The following is a 20069-nucleotide window of genomic DNA, read 5'->3' as shown; positions in this document are numbered from 1 at the left end:
CTACCACAAGCGCCCCCTGAATTGACAGTATATACATATGTATATGTACTACCTGTAAGCTGATTGGCTGGTAAGCGAACGGCAGGTGATCAGTCGGCAGTTGTAGGGGAGAGTAACCACTACAGTGTTACGAGCTTCACCAGCAAATCCCACATTTGCTGTTTTGATAATCACATCTACATTCAAGTTTTAATCCGATTAAAGGTGTTAAAATGTCCCATTCTGATACTTTAAAATATTCCCACACATCCATCGACCTTGTTATGAAAATTTTTAATGTTCTTTAAAATGTCTTCGAATGAAAAATGGTTTTCATACTCCCAAGAAACTATTGTTTGGGATTTTATTTTTCGTTTAAATGTTCTGGTTTTAATTTATAATCTTCGTGGACAATAAAGCTTAGAGATTTTTTTTATATCTTAATATGTTTGTATCTATACAATTTGCACATTTTTTGTGGTCAATAAACTTATTTATCTATGTACTGTACTTAATTTCTAATTTATCGCTCGCCTAGATCATGCTTTCTTTAACTATGTAATCATGAACTGTACACATTAATTAGAGCCGTTCAATATGCTGACAATTACAATTGGCGGAAAGGATATTGGTAAATGCTGGCAACCCTGGTTTCCTCCCATAGTAAAATTGGACGAGGCAAACAGCACTGACATTGGGTAGACCAACCAACCGTGGCGAAAATTTTATATATATATATATATATATATATATATATATATATATATATATATATATATATATATATATATATATATATATATATACATGTTGATAACCACAAGGAAAAAGAAAACACGAAGTTCCCAAGCGCTTTCGTGTAATTCACGGTTGGTTAGTGTATCCAATGGCTGAGCTTGAGCATTTTGAAAGGAGAAACGACTACGGGCATAATTTATTTTTAATCAAACAAGAATGTGTTAGAACTATGTACAGTATTTATTGATTAAAATGGTATGTAATTCAGAGAATTAGTTCAAGCGAATAATTCGAGCTGGTTAATAGAAAATTTATCAAGTAATTCCTGCTTATTATTTAAATTGTTTAGAAATTTTTTGGGAAAATCAATAAATATTTTTAGGAACAAAGATATTAATTCATATATGAATATTTAGGTAAAATTAGATGTATATATATATATATATGGTATAAAAACGGAAAAATAATGGTGAAATATAATTAAGCTCGTAGTGGGCAAGGAAATTCCCCGAGGATCTGTTGCGCGTCGGTTGTGATAGTGGCGTCTGTCTCCTCTCTCCTCACAATGTCACAAGTAAGCACACGTCCCCTCAGTTATGCTCGAAAATTACTCAAAGAAAACGAGTAGGTTATATAGAATACCTAATGATAACAATAAACTTAATAACCGCGCTAGGTGGCCAAAATACCGATCTGCATTATATGGAGATGTGATTGGTGATGGCCGAGGTGATGACGGCTGCAAAAAATAGAATTTCCCGGGTGCTGACGTTGGTGTGTTGTGTAGATCATCATTTGGGAGGTAGTCTATGAGGGGGGGGGGGGTGTCAGTGAACTGGGTAACTGGGGTGTTTGTGATGAAGGAAGGGGGAGGAACTCTTACACAGTATTGGTTAGACACATAAATTGTTTCTATTTATCATAATTAATGGTCAATTTATAGCAGTGTACAGTTCTTTCTTTGGGTATTAGAAATGTGTAAAAAGCTTAGAAAGTCACCAAAAACAATCAAATCTAACCTAACTTAACCTAATCAGGGGGTCAGGTTAGGTTAGGTAGAACGGTGCACTAATGTAAAAAGACCTAATTAATGACAACCTTATTGCTATTTACATAATATTGATGCATGCTTTTTCACAATATAAATTTGGAGCACTTGTCACTTACAGACTAATGAATACACCTCAAATCATTAAATGTATATAAAAAACTCAATAAATCATAGTTTATTATTATTTACAGGTCCAGACCATACAAAGTGTATTGTTATCATTGTTCTTAAACCTTTACTATTTCCTCCCTGTGCCCAGTCATACCAGGAGCCAAACCTTTCCCCATTGAGCCAAGGTTTACTACATTCGCAACACATGTATTTTTTCCTAAGAATATCAAGGTCCGACTGTACTGTTTCGTCGACATTTCCAACAATGATAACAGATAGGCCATAACAGCAACATTAACAATAACAACAGGACTTTACCAATAATAGTATTAAGAAAAATAGTGGGAAATTAGTATCAGTAGCATTAAAACAACAAAAATGATGGTTATATCATCCTACAGTATTGGTGGGAAGATGGTACAAATTCTTTAGTGTACATGGATGAGAACTTATAACTAAAATAGGTTTTTCTGGTGTCTTTCATTGCTGTTGGAAATAAAAGGTTAAGGAAATATGACTGGGAACACCCTTGACACACAGGAGACGTCTTGTGATTGATTGACGTAAGTATTCAATTTCTAAGCTAGGACATGTGCAGGTGTATCTTGTGACAGTATGACTGCCGCTGATTGGAGAGACATACAGGTAATCACGTGAGTAAAGTCAACAATATATCCTGTGAACTTGTTAGAGTGAACATAAATCCCTCCAATTGTAATTTCTTAAGTAAATTTTAAAAGTCAAAGTAACTAAAAAATATTTACTGTACAGTATACAGTTTATGAATTTGTGAGGAAAATGCTCTAGATTAGTATTTTCCTCCAGTACAAAAATTAGTAAATCTGGACCATGAAAAAAGTAACAAGAATAGTGAGTTTTGTATGTCAAGTGTGATTAAGACATTGTGTTACAGTATTTACCCTCCAGGTGTAGAGTTTGATTACCTTTTTTGTGCAGGTGCTCCTCAGCCCATTTAGTAGTTGTGTTTGACCCAGGCTGCTAATACTGTACAGTATAATAGTTAAATTTGTAAGAGCTTGGTAAAATTAGAGAGGGACATTGAGCAGGTACAGTATTTTGTTATGAAATGTTAACAAGTACAGTATGTTAAACTGTACAGGTATTGTATTTGAAGCTATATATTATAATTTTGCATGATCATTGAGAACTATAGCTCACCACAGGTAGGATTTTGACATGTTCGTGGCCATAAGACCATTTGACTACCAAAATTGGAAATTTGAACCTTTCTTTTTCATCTACAGGTGTGAAGTGTTAAGATGGACACTGGGTTATTATCCCTGAAGTGGAACAATCATGGAACCACTTTCTTCCATGTATTGTCAACCATTAGAAGAAAGGTAGGTTGCTCTTTATTTTCAAATAACAATATTTTGTGTTTCTAGCCAGTACTGTACATGTGTGACCTAGTTACAATCCCATGATTAAACACTATTCAGTCAGTAAACACTAATAATAACAGTAAATCCATTGAAATATGGCAGGGAGTGAGGAGAGTTACAACTGCAGACGATGCGCTAACTAGCAGTCACTCGCTCCCATTGCCAGGTGTACATATGGGGGAGATACATGACCTTCTTTTATCTCTTCACTTGTTTGGGCACCTTCCCACAGCTGGATGAAGGTGGTTGAGGGCTTTGGGAGCCATCACAAGCACGAGGAACACAGTTGTTAAAAGAGCATAGTGGCACACTCGCGATACCATTAAACTCGCTGGTTCCCTGTCCTGGCCGCAAAAATGTCGCCAACTTCAAAACTACCCACAGACATTTTTGGGTACATCCATGGTGTCATCCGTGAATTGTAAGGGCATGCTGTACTGCATTATATACAGGGAGATACGTTCCTACGAAAGAGGTCTCCCAAACGTAAATATATATTTTTTTGGCAATTATTTGTGGGAAACAATAGTTTCTAAAGAAGTAATGTATTCAGTATCAAGTTTATTTAATCCACAGAAGAATATACAGGTACAGTATTCTACTAACAGGAAACTGTAGGTGGTCAGTGCTTAGGGTGACTGATTAGTTATAAATTTCTGCCTCCTATTTGGTGGTTGGTTAGCCATGCTTTTAGATCAATATACAGTAGCACCTTCATATAACATATGAATGATAAATAAATTTTATAAAAATATATCAATTAAGAAACCCTCCACAAATGCACACACAACTTGGTGGGCTTCTGACCTGACACCTCAGTAAACAGTTGCTGTTTAGCTTGGTTTTCATAGTCTTGTACAGTATCATTGTACTGCCATCCAACAGTGAGTGTGAAGAATAAATAAAAATACTGTAATACTAATAAATAAAAGAAACAATACTGCATTGCCATTTAGCAATCATTTCACTACACACGGGACACAGGAGAGGAAAGTGCTGCTGTACATGTTGACAAGACTCCTATAACTTCTACCATTGTTTTATAGGGGAAGTTGATGTAAAGCCTCGAATAACATGTTAATGTGTCCTCCAATATCGCAGTGTAAGGTGAATCGGCGTATAATGAATCATTAATTACCATTAAAATAAAGCCATAATAATTAGATGCATTCCAAAGTGTGACCTCTTCATATATGTTGTGTGGTATTTTACCTTCTTTTCCCCAAAAAAGGAAAATTAATGAAAAAACAAAAAAATTCTTTAAATAATGGTTATTAATGCACCTTATACAATATAAATGAATAATAATATGTAGTCACAGAAGAGGAGATGGGACACCATTGTTGTCGTCAGTGTTTACACCTGGGACGATGGCTCTCCATCTGAAACTGAAGAAAATAAGATTTATTGTAGCTGTAGTAAAAATAATGTAAACAAAATGTTTCTTTTAATTATTGTTTTTGAATGAATGTACAGTAGAAGTAACCACTGATGGTAAAGAAAAAAGTGAGACAGCAGAGGGCCAACGTTCATGTAAACAGCGTTATTTCTCTTGTGTACAAAAGATTCGTTAGTGTTTATTACTGAATGTCTTTTTTATTTAATTAATATTTATGTGTACAAAATGAACAGTACAATTCATTAATAATACAGTACGTAGAATATTAAAACACACGAGGAGACGACACGGCATTGTTTTCGTTAATGTTTACAAAACCAGTGACTAACTGGTTCTACATATACAACTGAAGAAAATAAGACCCTGGTTGTAGCTGTAGTAAAATTAATGTAAAAAATTAATATGGTTGTTTTTTACTTAATGTTAATAAATGGAACAATAGAAGTTGCTAACCATTAATGGTAAAGAAAAAAGTGAGATCACAATGCCAACATATGTAAGTGTGCACATGTGAAAACATATCGTCATTACTCTACATAAGAAAATGAAGCAACACTTAATACTGTTCATGTATGTTTTAATTAATGTTTATGAATTTCAAACAAAAATTCTACTCACTAGTGGTGGTAAAGTTGAAATCATAAGGACAGCCAATATTGTTGTCTGTAGTTTTTACTCGGATGACAAAGTTGCCAAGTCATCAGGCTCAACTCTAGCTGAAGCTGTAGCTTTCCATAATATTGCCATAGCTGTTGCTGTAGTTGCTGAATTTGATGCTGTAGCTGATGTTGATGGTTTAGGCCTTCGAATAATAAAATTGTCTAAAGAACCTTGCACAGCTGCTTTCTTATTCTCATTATACATCCTTATGTAGAGGTCATATGCGTTTTTCACATCCCTGTTTATTTTAATACATCGTTCTGTTAATGGATCCACATCAGAAAATATGTTCAGCCCTTGCTCCATGTGAGCAAATGCTTCTGCCAAATGCTTAGTCATACATTTGTGAGATGAGGTAGGGGTATCTGTTGGTGTGTTTGGGGTACGGTCGTGTTGTTCTTGTTCAAGTTGTATAAGTTCTTCGTTGGATAGATCTTTCCCATGACTGTTTGAAAGCTCCTGAACATTCTCTTCATCAACTTCTTCAAATCCTACCATGTGCTTGGCAAGCTCAACAATATTTCTTTGAATGTTTGTCATGGTTTCCTCAAAACCTTTAAAGGTTTTTACACATTCCAGCCACAATTTTCTCCACACACCATTCATGTTGTCGTCTGTTAATTCCTTCCACGACTTTCCAATGTTTTTAACAGCTTTTAGAATATGATATCCACGCCAAAATTCTTTTATGGCCGGCTTTCCAGCACCAACTGGTTCTTCAATCAGTTGAGACATAGCACAGCGTAAATAATAGGCCTTAAATGATGAGATAACGCCTTGGTCCATAGGCTGAAGCATGGACGTGGTATTCAGTGGAAGAAAAACGACTTGTACATGTTCAGACAATTCATTAAGGTGAGCTGGATGGCCTGGAGCATTATCCAATGTAAGCAGTGCTTTGTGTGTTATGTTTTTCTTGGCACAGTACTGTATTCCTTTAACGCTGGGCAAAAATATTTTTTTAACCAATCGACAAAAAGAGTCATTGTCATCCATGCTTTACTGTTTGACTGCCAAATTACAGGTAAAGTTTGTTTGCACACACCTTTGAATGCTCTAGGATTCTCAGAGTGATGTACAGCGAGAGGTTTGAGTTTAAAGTCACCTTCTGCATTGCCACCCAAGAGGAGTGTGATACGATCATTGGCTGCTTTGAATCCTGGGGCAGCTTTTTCTTCCATGAAAATATATGACCGGGAAGGCATTCTCTTCCATTATAGTCCAGTTTCATCAACGTTAAAAACTTGACTGGGCAAGTAGCTGCTTCCCTCAATTATTTTGCTTAGTTCTTCTGGATAAGCATTAGCAGCAGATGAATCACCACTTGCTGCCTCACCAGTGACTTTCAAATTATGTAATCCGTGGCATTGTTTAACCTAGCGAACCAGCCTTGACTCACACTGAAGTTTTCTGTTTTAGCATTTTCCCTTTTACAGGTACTTGAATTTTTAAGATCATTAAACATTGCTAGGGCATATGTTTGAATAATTACAGTGCTCAATGGAGTATGCTTCTGAATTTTGTCTTCAATCCATATACTTAAAAGGGTCTCCATTTCTTCCATAACCCCACTCCTGCTTTGGCAAACTTTATTTGCACTTAATGGAGTTGTAGACAGAGCACTTTCTTTAATTTTTTCTTTATTTCTACAGATAGTTTTCACTGTTGATCCGGCATCCCCAAAGCATGCAAAATATCCACACCCCTCTCACCTTTTTCATATTGCTTTAACACATCTAGTTTCTCGGCTAAGCTTATACACTTTCTTTTAGCTTTTGAACCAGCACTACCATCACTTGCTTTCTTGCTCTTGTTGAATAGGGACTCAAAAATTTCGTAAGAAACCCGAGAAAGTTTTTCTCCTGTTGCTGTTCAGATGCGTGAAACAAAGGGACCGCCACGCTCCGACTGTTGTTTACCGGTGATGAGCATTACCACTCATTAGCTGAGCAGCTTTTTTTGCGCAAGGCGTTCCTCTTTTTTTACAGTAATTTTTTTTTTTTTTTTTTTATAATACATATTGGGATTTAGTTATTATTTACCTGTACTGTATTTGAAAATTTTATTTTATTTTTATTATATTTTTATTGTAAATACAAATTAAATAAGGATGTAAATTGAATTGGGTCCTGAATTAACTAGGGTTTTAAATATGAAAAGTTGTTGGTCAAATCGTTGTTATAAAAGACTTTACTGTACTAAGCGTCTCCCTTCAGGTAATCTAGCGCCATATTGTTGGGAAGGTTTATACAGTATAATGTTTTATTGTATTTTTAGATTTCAAAGAAGTTTGGGGCTGTGGAAACTTAATACACATTACAGTACACCCCATTCTTAAAGACCACCGGAGTCACCTGATCTTGTCTTGGGTAGAAAATAGGCTGAATAAGATGCTTGGGAGACATTATGATACCCACACAACTAAGAGATGTTTGGTTGTCAGTGGCTGGCTGTGGTGACATGGTGTGTGAGCTGTAACTGGGTATGTAATGGGAAGTGAAGCAAGGAAAATAGCCATAAAATAATGATGACTATGAAGTGGGGTCAGTAGAGTGCAGTACCAGCCCTGGTGTATCCAGTCTTCCTATGGGGACAAAATCCACTTTCATTTTTTATGTACAGTACAGTATTTTATTTAAGTTTTTATTTAAATGATATAAGTGAGGTTGATGTGAACTATGCCACAATTGTACGTAGAGTTGATAACTTTTATTTCAATTAATAATTGCAATTGTCTTTCTGATAGCTTAATGAACTAAATGTAATGCAGGAGCTACGTAACTCAACTTTTAAGATAATTTAGCCTTATTTTTATTTGTTAAAAATATGGAAGTGAATTTTTAATAAAAATTTTCATAAGTAATCTTCAGAGAATGTAAATACTGTTCTTTGATATTTCAAAATAAACTGAATTAAAGTCTTGTCTTCACACAGGAGTCATACTGTGATGTGACGCTGGCCTGTGAGGGGAAGTTCTACCCCGTGCACAAGCTGGTGCTTTCCACGTGTAGTGAATACTTTGAGGAAATATTTAATAGAACTCAGTGCAAGCATCCTGTGATAGTGTTAAAAGATGTGAAACATGAGGAGTTGGAGGCTCTTCTCAATTATATGTACTTAGGGGAGGTGAATGTGCTGCAGGCGGACTTAGCCGGACTAATAAAGGCAGCCGAGTGTCTCAAGATCAAGGGCTTAGCAGTGCCCGATGAAGCTCCCACATCCAGAAGTGCCAATAAGGAGAAGCGGAGTGCTATTATTAGAGACGGTAGTCCACCCCAGTCTAAGCGGGCGAGACAGGAGGATGGATCCTCTTTGCATAACCAAAGCTTTGAGGATACTAGAACTGCTAGAGAACCTTCGTCCAGAGAGACGAGGGAATCCACACGTACAAATGTAACTCGACCTTCCTCTCAGGCTTCTGAAGAGGGTTTTTCCAACACTGTTTTCTCCCAATCCGGTCCTAGTCAAGAGAGCACAAGAGAAAAGAAAGACACCAGAGATCGCCCCTCTGATGCAGAGAGAGAGAGAGGAGATAGACAAAAAGACATGCCACCCACTTTGTCCCCTAGTCAAACCATAGAGGTGAGTCTTAACCCAAGTACTGTATGTTATCATAGTTTTGTAAATTTAAAAGACCTGCTATGTGTTTTACATTTCCTGGTCTTTGTACTGTATATTTATGTTGATTGTTATTAACAAATTTAAATATTAATCATGTAAGATAGAAATGATTGTTGAGAAAAGCTTATGTGTAACAAGTATGATAAATACTTTGTGTTGGAAAGATAAGTCTTATGAAAGTTAGAAATGATTGCTACACAATATTGTATTTCAGTTGCTCTTTAATTCTTTGAGTTGTGACTATTCTTTATGAAAATATATTGATCATTGTATTTAATTAGGAATAGTGGTAGAAGTGAAGAACCATACCGTATAGTGTATGAGGCATTATTACCTTATTTATGGTCAAATGGAATGTCGACTTAAATCTCCAGGATTTTTGGGGGGAATCCTAGATACGGCATTTTTAATATTGAGATGTGATTACTAAATGATTTTTAAGAGTTTAGAATTCTCAGAAACTGGGTGTTGAATTGTTCACAGATGAAGAACCTTTGTGCTCAAAGCAACTTTAGATAATGCAAGCACATATTGATAATGGAGTTTACTGATGTTATTATTTTATAAATTTCTGTAAAGCAACAAGTGCCACCACCATACTTTATGATTGTAATCATTTAGTGATATTGTACCTTTGTATTGCCTTGAAAACCATCCAACATTGTGACATCTTGGGGGGGAAACATGAAAGGCACTCAGTCTCATGTCCATCAACACTTTTAAACTTGTCCTAATGAATCATAAACACCTCAGTAGCCAATCACTTCTTTCCAAGCATTGCTCTTCAATAATGCAGGATTTTAAAAGTCATTTAATATGATATGAATAATTAGCTAATGAAACCTAGTCTCTACTGAAAGAAAGCAAACAATGGGAGATGGGAAGTAGCATTTTCAAAGTAGGAATCATCAAAAACTGGTGTCGGAGAATCACAGAGCTATTGGCATTGTTTTTATAACTTTTTGTCAGAAAATTTGACCCTCATGTAGTAGAATACAGTACGTATAAGAATCCTACCACTGAACAGGCTTTTGTTGTTGGTTAAATATTGTATACGTATGTAGGAATTTCTTTGTAATCTACAGAGTATAATATTAATTAATTTGACATGCCAGTATATTATTGCTGCAGTGCTACCATTTATTTAATGAATACTGAAGAGTGAGATATATTGCCCTCAAGTAACATTAGTTGAAATTACTGTTCTTATTATCTTTTCCCCTTTTTATGCTATCATTATACAGGGTGTTTTGGAAATATGTTTCATAGTTTGGGGTATATATTTCTGAGACGTACATAAGAATAAATTACTCCATGACCATAGTGTCAATACCTTATAGTTTCAGAGTTATAACACAAAATTGGGCAGTGGAGGACTGCAACAAGTCTATGGACATTAAACATAAAATATCAAGCCCTATTTAAAGTACTGAAAGTCATAACAGTCTAGTGGGTCTGTTAAACAATCCACATGCAGTGACACATACACCTTATCAGGTACAATTTGCAATCATGTTTGGGTCGGCATTATTGGTGACCGCCTTATTGATCCATATCTGCTACCCCAGCGACTGACAGGTGAAACATACACAAATTTTCTTGAGGACACTTTGCCAGTGATGCTTGAGGGTGTGTCCATCAGGATTCGTCAACAACAGTGGTACATGCATGATGGTGTTCCAGTTCATTTTGCTCGAGTAACAACACGATTCCTAAATGTTGGGTATCCTGGCGGTCAGATAGGGTCACCTCGATTACCTGACCTAAACCTTCTTTACTTCTACTTATGGGTTCACGTTAAAAGGAAATTGTATGCTACAGAAATCCCAGCTCATGAGGAATTGTGGTGACAAGTGCAAGAGAGTGATACAAGCATTGGTGACACCCCTGGAGTCATTTATCCATATGTATGTCTCAGACATACACCCCTAGAATTATGAAAAATATATCCAAAACACCCTGTAATTTGTGTTCTATCTGTGGATGCCTTTCTACCATTAAATTATTACTATTACTTTATATATATTGTTGTTTGGTGTAGGTACTTGTTCATGATGAAACTATAGTCAAGACAGAAGTGTTGGAGGAGCCTAAAGAAGAGGAGGAGAACTCTGACATGATGAACTCAGACAGTAGTATAGTGTACAACCCACTTACACCAGGTTTGCAAGGTATGATGTCCCCTGTGATGTGTAGTGGCTTTTTGATGTTGAATGTAATGTTTATTCCTCATTTATATTGATTAAATTCGTCATAGTAAATTCCACCCAATTTGTTGTTCATAGAATCTTTATGGATAAAATCTGTGTATAATACTGATACAGGTGTGGGACTGTTTATCCGGCATCCTGGTATCTGGAACCCTCCAAAAACCGGCTATGTTCTGGAATGAAATTTCCAACCACTCCCCGCCTGTGGGCTATATGTACAGTAATGTTATGGTTACTTTTCAACTCATAACATGTAATATTCTTCCTTTCTTTTACTCATTTATATGCACACACGTATATAGAGCATAAAGAAATAATATAAATAATTTTCATAAGGTAAAAGGTCTTAAGTATCTGTGGATTTCCACCCTGAAACTGTGGTGAGAATGTGGTCAGAGGGTCCAGGGTGCAGGGCACTGTTGCTGAGGCGAGCGTCAGTGAATATTATAATGCAGTTTGAACACTAACTTGCACAGTTCTGTATCAATTTTGTGCTTTAATTATTGTAATTTATGGGTGTTTATATGCTTAGTTTTAATGTTGCAGTCTACAGTTAAAGCTACTTTTAGGGTTCACATCCAGTTACAGAGGGGTTAGTACACATTTTAGACCTGGCATTCCAAATTCCAGGCCCCAAGCATGCTGAATAAATGGCCCCTACTTGTGTACCTTTTCTGGTATGAAAACCCATGAATTATACTCTGACTAATTGGGTGAAAGAGCTGTCTGGGAAGGCTGATTTTCTGAGTAGGCCAAAGTCTGACCTAGGTCTGAGATCCAAAGGTCATTAAGTCTGATATTGAATATGAGTCAAGTCTGAGCTTAAGTTGAGAATCTTCGGGCAATATACTGAGATGGAAGGGAAAATCCATGTCTGATACTTTTAAGAGATTTCCATTAGAGTACTATACATAGATACAATCTAGCTGGTCAGTGTAAAATATTCATCAGCTGATCACGACCACAGCAGCCATATCACTTACTGTATTCTTATTTAATTGCTTTGAAGACATTATGGATGCACTGTATATAACTACATTAATGAACATATAATTTATTAAAAAAAGTTTTGAAATGATGAAATTAGTGTATGAGAAAAATTTGTCTTAAGAATTTATTGGTTTATTCAGTTCCTCACTGGTCTCTTTTCTGACAACTACTGTACTGAAGTGTATCATTATTGCCTTTGAAGAAAAAACATTAAATGTCTTTAATATTATAATTCTTAGAGAAGTACTTAATATTTTTGATACTGTATGTTTCATTCGATAATTTTATAAATGTTTAATAAATAAATATAAAATGAAGAAAGTTAGAAAGTGAATGATAAAAGGGAGCAAGAAGCATAAACCATGCATTTGTAGGTTAGGAGAGGAGCAGCAATGGGGGAGGTAGTGTGTGTGGTCACTGATATAAAGACTGGTAGATACAAAATGTGATTACAGTATAGTAAATATATACTGTTCACCACAAAACAAAATAGATAAATAACAAACATGTAACTTCATTCTCATGTTTGTCCTCTAATGATCATTACCATGTGAAGGTGTTCAGTGGTGTGGTGCAGATTGTACATTGTTCACTAAACACAACACCGTACTTTATTCGCTGATACTACATTAAAATTACATCCCTTTTTATTCGACTGTAATATGAAATACTGTATACAGTAACACTTCAGTGACTTCATTACAGATACATTTGGTGTTAGCAGTTGTGGGATGTGGCATGGTAAATCCACCTTAACAATCCTTCCCCCTCACACACACACACACACACACACACACACACACACACACACACACACACACACACACACACACACACACACTATATGTGTATATATAGCTCATACTAATCAGTCTGTAAAATTATTTAATGATCTTATTGTAGTAAATAGTACTGTACTAGCATTTACAGCCCTCAGTACCTCACCTCCCCACCCCCTTCCCTGGCTTCCTACTTTGTTTTATGCATGCTTAGTAAATTCTTTGTTTGTTTAAGATCACATTTCTGTTACAAATGATTCTTTACTTTTCAGGAAGGATTAGTTAACTTATCAGTTGAAATAAACAATAATTTTTGTGGTGTAAGTTAATTTTAGGGACAAGGATGTAACCCTATTTTCATCATTGGCACACATGTTATGAGGCAAATTTTATAGCAAATCTTTTAATATACCTGTAAAAATTAAATCCATTATGCTCACACACACACACACATATACTATACATGGTGCACTATGTCTTCTGCAGGTGATGGGGTTTCTGAAGGTCCTCAGGGCTTTGAGCCTCAGGTCTTGACGTCACAGCCACAAACCATGGAGGAGCTTGTCGCGCAAGCCATGCCTGGAACTTCTGGTATACAGGGAGTGAGTATTTAATAGCTGATTTAAAGTCTTAATAGTTGTTGAAATAATGGTTTCTCTTTAAGAAGGTCTCACATTCTTTAATATTTTAAACGTTGCTACACTGTTTTAACCTTCCTAGAAAACATAAAAAGAAAATGCATTACATCTCTATTAATTTTCATATGTTCTTCATATTGCATTATTAAATGCTACAGTATTGTCATCTGAATCAAGTGTCCATAACTCCCAACATTTCTCAGTCATAGTGATTTAAATTGAATTCATCGTCTCTTAATCAGTGAAGTGGAATCACAAATAAAACTTTAGTACTCCAGTTTGGAGATTCCAAGCACTAATGGCTGAGTAGAGGAGGCAAATACAATTGTGGGGATATGGAAAAAGCCATTAGCCAGATATACAGTTGGAGTAAATCACAAGTTATTAGCAAGTTTAGTATTATCTACAACGTGGAGAGCTAAAATAGCAGATCAGCGCCCACATATGGAGACTGAGGTCTCCTCGACCAGTACCTTTTCTCAAAGCAACAGGGAAATGATAGGTCTATGATGGCTTTATTCCCAGGAGCTGTGTTAGTATAGATTGCAAAAATGGGAGGTCATTTTGATTGTCAAACTGAAACCACTTTCTTGGAGGTGAATTTCATTCTTGCAAGTTAAGTTGGTTAAGTTAGATCTTACTACATACAGTACAGTAATTGCATGATGGACAGGGAACTAAAGAATTTATAGTATTCTCTTTCTGGTTTCATTAGCGTCAGCTATCTCATTTGCTAGGGTCCCCGAATGAGCCGGTATTACATCTAGGACATCATGACACTTATTACGTGGAAAGTGATGAGGTGCAGTGTATTATTAATGAAAGAAATTTTTGGGGGATTCTCCAGCTAGACTATTTTGGGTACACTGAGTCACAACAGAGCAAGAATGAGGCGGTTACTACCTCGTCCTCTGCGTTCAGTGAAATGAAAATTTAGTGCTCTTCAGGTGAAACAATCTCATTTTGGGAAATGGGATCATTTACATCTTGCAAAAGAGGACAAGCTGATTGGACAAAAAATGTCTGGAGTATTAGGCTTTGGGATGAAAATCATCTTTACAGTTTTCCAGTTATAGAGAAGAAGACAAGAGGCATAAGAAAGGTCGAGAGGGTGAATAATGGGTTATAGTCAACCCCAGTAATAATAATCACCCGGACATTAGAATCAAAATTGCTGGAAAGAATTTGTTTCCATGCAGGTATACAGTACTGTACCTCGATTTGCAATAGAGTTATGTTCCTGAAAACCATATCATACTAAATCAAATCATGTTTATTCATTGATTATTATTATCAATGGGGAGATAATATTATTTTGGAAAAAACATCCAGTGCATACTAAAAGACTCTACAACTCAAGCAATTGCATGCATAAGAATTAAAAGTGCATTATACTTGGGCAACTATTTATTGAAAAAGAAAACTAATTTATTTAATAGTTGACACAGTTGATGGAGAAACTCCTAAAACTCGACTGATACCTTATCACCTCCTACTTAACATTTAAAGTGGTGGCTTTGGATGATCTTTTTTCACGAGGGGTATTGCTGCTGCTCATTTCCCATGCAAGGTCACTTTACTAATTCAGTATCTCTGAAAAGGATAATTTGCTTGAAAAATACAAGAAATTGCTGGAGAGTTCTTTGAAGTGTGGGGCTAGATTTGAAAGATTCTGTTGGCTTGTAAACAATTCCATTAAGACATGCTGTATGCAGTCAAAGTGCTTGGAATATTTTATGTCAATTTTCTTAAGGCATAATTAGTTCTTACATATTTTCCACCCTAAAAAAAATGTAATATAGTTAACCTTTAGGCCCCGGGTGATGTTCCAGAACGTCCGCCTATTTTCCCGCCTTTTTTTTTAAAGTTGAGTATTTTCTTGATTTAACCCCACGGGGGGTTACTGCCAGCAGCACCCTAACCCGGGGCTTAAGGGTTAAAAATATTAAGGTGTGAATGGAAAGTAAAAGTGTAAATTATGTACTATCATAATACCGTGTTAATCAGGGTACAGTATATCTGTATACACTAAATTTGTACAAAATTTCCTGGGGATGTGACAGCAGCTTATAAAGAACTTCCAGTGGCTCCAGCATCTGAGGATGAGATCTTATCACCTGACAGCATGGAGAATGACACCTGGCAGGCAAGGCTTGATGTAGAAACCATGGCTCCTACAGTTGATCACTCACAGAATAGGATATCACGTAGATCCAAGCAGTCTTTGTACCAAAAGAGGGTGAACCAGAGGAGGAAGGTGAAGGGGATAAAGAAGAAGAGATGACCCTGTCTTGCTTGGAAATGATAGCTGCAGTGCATGTGCTATGTCATGGAATACAGTTTCAGGGATATTAGGGTGTGGCTCTTCCAAGGAGTCGCAAAGTTATATGATTGCTGCGGCTTCGATACACCGAGCATCACTAAGGATTTTCTCAATCAATGAGTTAGTTCATAATAGCATTGCATTTTTCATTGTGCTGTTTTAAATTCCAGCACAATACTGTATAGTAAATAACTTGTTTTTTTACTGGAAAATGTGGGTCCTGTGTATAAGAATCACACTCGGGTGCAAGTACCAAAGGAGGGGTCATGTATTAGGTAAACAGTTGAAAGGACAGCAAGATGATCTCTGGCAAGGATTGATTCAATATGTGAAGAAGCATGGGCTGATGAGGAGAGGAGACCAGCATGTATATACAATGGTACCTCTCAAGTTGATGTAAAAGGACACAGTAAGGCAATAGCTTCTTTGGTTTGGACACTGGAGGTGAAGGAAGTAAAATTGGGATGCCAATCATTAATGAATTTTAAAGCAATGGTGGAAAGCCTGTCTTGGCTTTCACGGATGATGTTGGAGGCTAAGTCATTAACTTTACAGTAAATATTAATGTATTAAAGGGTAATGAACAGGAGTGAGAGATCAACAATGAGGAATTAAAAGGGAACCCCTGTGGACAGAGGAGGGAAATGACCTTGGAGGGGGGAGCAGAGCAAACAGTGTAAGAAGGCCCATGCATTTGGCACATTCAGGGAGCAGTGTACTCTCTTTACTCAGAGAAGCAAGAGGGAGCATACATTACTTTACTGGAGGAAAAGAATATCGAGTAGACCAAAGAGAAGTGGTTGGAGAGGATGGATGAGTCTTCTTTGATGGCAGGGGAAAGGTAAAATGATGGGAGATAGGAGAGGGTGGGGTTGGAAGTGATGCTAGGGAAGGGAGTTGTTGCTGTGGAAGAAGTGTGGTCAAGAGATTGGAAGGTAGACACTGGCATACTGTATGGTTTCCCTGGTTCTCCACAATTTTTAAAAGGGGGAGTAGAAGGGGGTTGGGGGATGGGACAGGTAGAGAGAGAGAAAGAGGAGTTGAGCTGTGGGAAACAACCTAAGCAGAAATGGTGCAGGAGCTACTGTAGATGTCAGTGTTAGGTATATTGACGGTGGGATGGGGCTCCTGATGGACAACTTGATTTCATAGTGTTAAGGGTTAAAGAAAGGGAGCCATTACTTGAGGTTCAGGTGTGGGTATTGAAGGCCTTTGCAAAAGCCATAAGATTTGATGCATGCACATATCTGACAAGCCTTGGATTGGCACTTTAGAGCTTAAGGGGATTTATATATTTTGTCATCTTGAGTTTCTGTGGGCTGATGTTCACATAATACTGTATGGGACATCGACCACCAACAACCAGACTAGTGGTGAAGGCAAGAGGCTTGAGACATTGGTTTATTCCAAGGGGTGTGATGGGCTATCCTGTGTGTAGCTTGAGTTATAGGTGATAAAAGTAATCAGTATCTTGATTCAGTTGGGAGCTATATCCTCTTTTGTCTGAGGGGTGACTATCCTCAGGGGTCATAGCTGCCACAACGTCTGTGAGGCCTGGGAGAGGGATAGATTACTGGACATGTATTGTTGAAAGATTCAGAAAACCCTCATGTATGGAGGTCATGCTAGAGGAAACGTCAACCCATAATGAGAAGTCTGGGCTTGATCAGCCATACTGTTGTTCTCCAGGTTGTTACATGTGAAGAAGATAAGATTGAGTGTGCTATGATCTCAGGAGTTACAGTGGCAGGTGAGCATGTTGGTTGAACTGCCACTCCTACCTTTAGAGGAAATGAGTTAGGCTGTTTCCAACCACATTTGGGGGAAGAGGTCACTCTTCTGGTGGCATGGGAGAGAAGAGGGAGGAGGATGGCAGATCCCAGGCAGGGACTCCCATCCATTTGCTTCAGTGCCACCCATGAATATGATGCCTATTGCTAAAATATCAGTCTTTAGATTGATAGATGATGCTCTTCAAGATAAATGGTAGCCTTAGTCCTAGTGTGAGTTGCTTGCTTTCCTCCTTCACTGGGAAAGAGGGAAACTGGAAGATGCAGTTAATTTTGATTAGTGGAATGCACCAGTAAAGAAACTCTTGGAGCTGTTCTTATTCTATTTGTGGAACCATCTCATTCACACTACATCCAGGATTTCTCTTTTGCATCTGATAGAGCTTGACAGATAAATTTGTATTTTTAGTTATCAACCTTATTGTGCATTAAAACAGTTGGGCTGTGGTATACCCTCTTGAAAACTTTTCACAATTGAAGGGGAAAATTTTTTAACCAAATGATAATTTGATTGAAATATGGGATCTAGCTTCATGAGAACGGTAAAAAATAGTACAGTATAGGATTAACCATTCCTCTAGGTTTCATGTTTGATTTAAATTAAACCCTTGTTATGTTGAAATTTTCCCCATTATGAGCCTCAAATTTACCCCATCCCATTCAACCTTAAAATTTTACCTGTATATTGATTTATGTTCTTTCTAGCCTAGGGCCAAATATAGCCCTGTGACTTGATTGTGTCCTCTTTCAACTTTACAGCCTCTCCTACTTTCGATACTTTCCCTCAGATCTGTTCCCTCTCCAACTATCTTATCGTAAATTCCACTTTGATTATATCCAGAGTACAATAATATGTTCCTAGACCATCCAAACTATACCCTAGAAGACTTGCAATTGAAGTACAGTCATAAACATGGACACAGTTGTGTATTATAAGCAATATACCTTCTATCTAAAGCATACAAAGTGGTGATATCATTGAATAAAGAACTTAGATAAATGCATTATAAGAGGCTGGCAAGAAAATTAATTTTCTAATAAATCGACTTACAGCAGTGATAAGATGCTTGAGTAGTAAACAGCAAAAATGGCACATCCACTACCTAGTGACAACACAAGGATCCTGCTTCCTCTATCAAGGAATAAACTATTGAAATTGAAAAATTGAAATAAATGCTTTCGTAGTTGATGCCATATATAAAATTATTGGTAATACTGCACAGATATCCCTCATTTAATGATGGGGATGCATTGTTGAAACCCCATCGTTAAACGAAGTGATCGCTAAATGAAAAAATAAAATCCACAGAGATGGCATGTAATTGTATGGCAGAAACACCGACTTGCCACCCAGTAGCACTCAGAGCAGGTGTGGCTGAGCTGTGAGCTACAGAATGTGATGCATATTTTTTATATACTTTATAAGTCATTTCTGCTACAATGCGATAGTTGCGTTCTTGTGAAACCTTGCGTTGTAGAAATTTGTACAATAAAAATAATGGCTTATGGAGAAAATAGGGCTAGGTGCCTATTACTTTGGCTGTGATCTCACAGATTTGCTAGCACTCAAGCTTGTTCCAGCAAAAGTGTTATAGCCTTTCTTTTACGTTCGCCACCGGCAATTTGATCAGCAGAATGCTTCATGGAAACATTCTCCTTACCTTGTCTTTCCATATTCATGGCTAACACAACAAAATGAGAGAAAACAGCAAAAATCACGGACACTTCACAGAGCAATCGGCAGAAACCGCGAGATTCAACTGATCACGTGATGTAAACAGAGAGCGCTGGCATGAAACATTCTTTTTACTTATTCTTGTCATACAGTATTTATAGGTCACAGCTAAGTGTGCAAAAAATGAAAAAATAATAAGTACCTCTCAAAAAACACTTCACAAATCAATTGAACGTGAACTGTAAACATTGCATAAACCTGCGCCACGCTTAAAACGTTGAGGATGGAATCGTGTTATAGCCAACATTCGTATGCAAAAGGTCGCATTTTACAAACAGCGTTCCCCTATTCATCAATTGCATTACTACCAATTTGAGTTGACAAAACACGCGTTGTAGCCGAAATGACTGTATACTCAGTTACATGCACACACAATCATTCATACAGAATGTGCCCAAAAAATTATCAAAAGGTAAAAACAGAAAGGGAATACAGTGACCCCTCGGTTAACGAACTCAATCCGTTCCAGAAGGTCGTTCGTTAACCGAAAAGTTCATTAACCGAAACCATTGTTTCAATGGGTTTTTGGGTAATTGGTTCCAGCTCACCGAAAATTTCCTAAATTCAACAAAAATGGTAGAAAAGTTCACTTACTTTGAGGTGTGTATGTAGAAGGCTCCTGGGGAGGTGGGAGGAGAAGGG

The 20069-nt window shown here is 37.0% G+C and overlaps 1 protein-coding gene across 2 annotated transcripts in view; it reads left to right on the top strand.

Moving 5' to 3' along the window:
* Positions 1–1215: 1215 nt before the first annotated feature.
* LOC121866407 (zinc finger and BTB domain-containing protein 7A-like) overlaps positions 1216–20069 on the top strand; it is a 140993-nt gene continuing 122139 nt past the window's right edge. The window contains exons 1-5 of one of the 2 annotated variants that reach the window (XM_042366064.1): positions 1216–1291; positions 3145–3240; positions 8276–8923; positions 11004–11133; positions 13428–13543. In XM_042366064.1, the coding sequence (XP_042221998.1) occupies positions 3160–3240; positions 8276–8923; positions 11004–11133; positions 13428–13543 (975 nt within the window). In that variant the 5' untranslated portion in view covers positions 1216–1291; positions 3145–3159. Of the gene's footprint in view, positions 1292–3144; positions 3241–8259; positions 8924–11003; positions 11134–13427; positions 13544–20069 lie in introns of both variants that reach the window. The other variant, XM_042366072.1, reaches the window with a different exon arrangement.

This window comes from Homarus americanus, unplaced genomic scaffold (genome assembly GCF_018991925.1).
Source record: "Homarus americanus isolate GMGI-L3 unplaced genomic scaffold, GMGI_Hamer_2.0 scaffold32583, whole genome shotgun sequence".
Lineage (NCBI taxonomy): Eukaryota > Metazoa > Arthropoda > Malacostraca > Decapoda > Nephropidae > Homarus > Homarus americanus.
The sequence above is the reverse complement of the archived record's forward strand: the minus strand, read 5'-3'. Positions and strand labels throughout refer to the sequence as shown.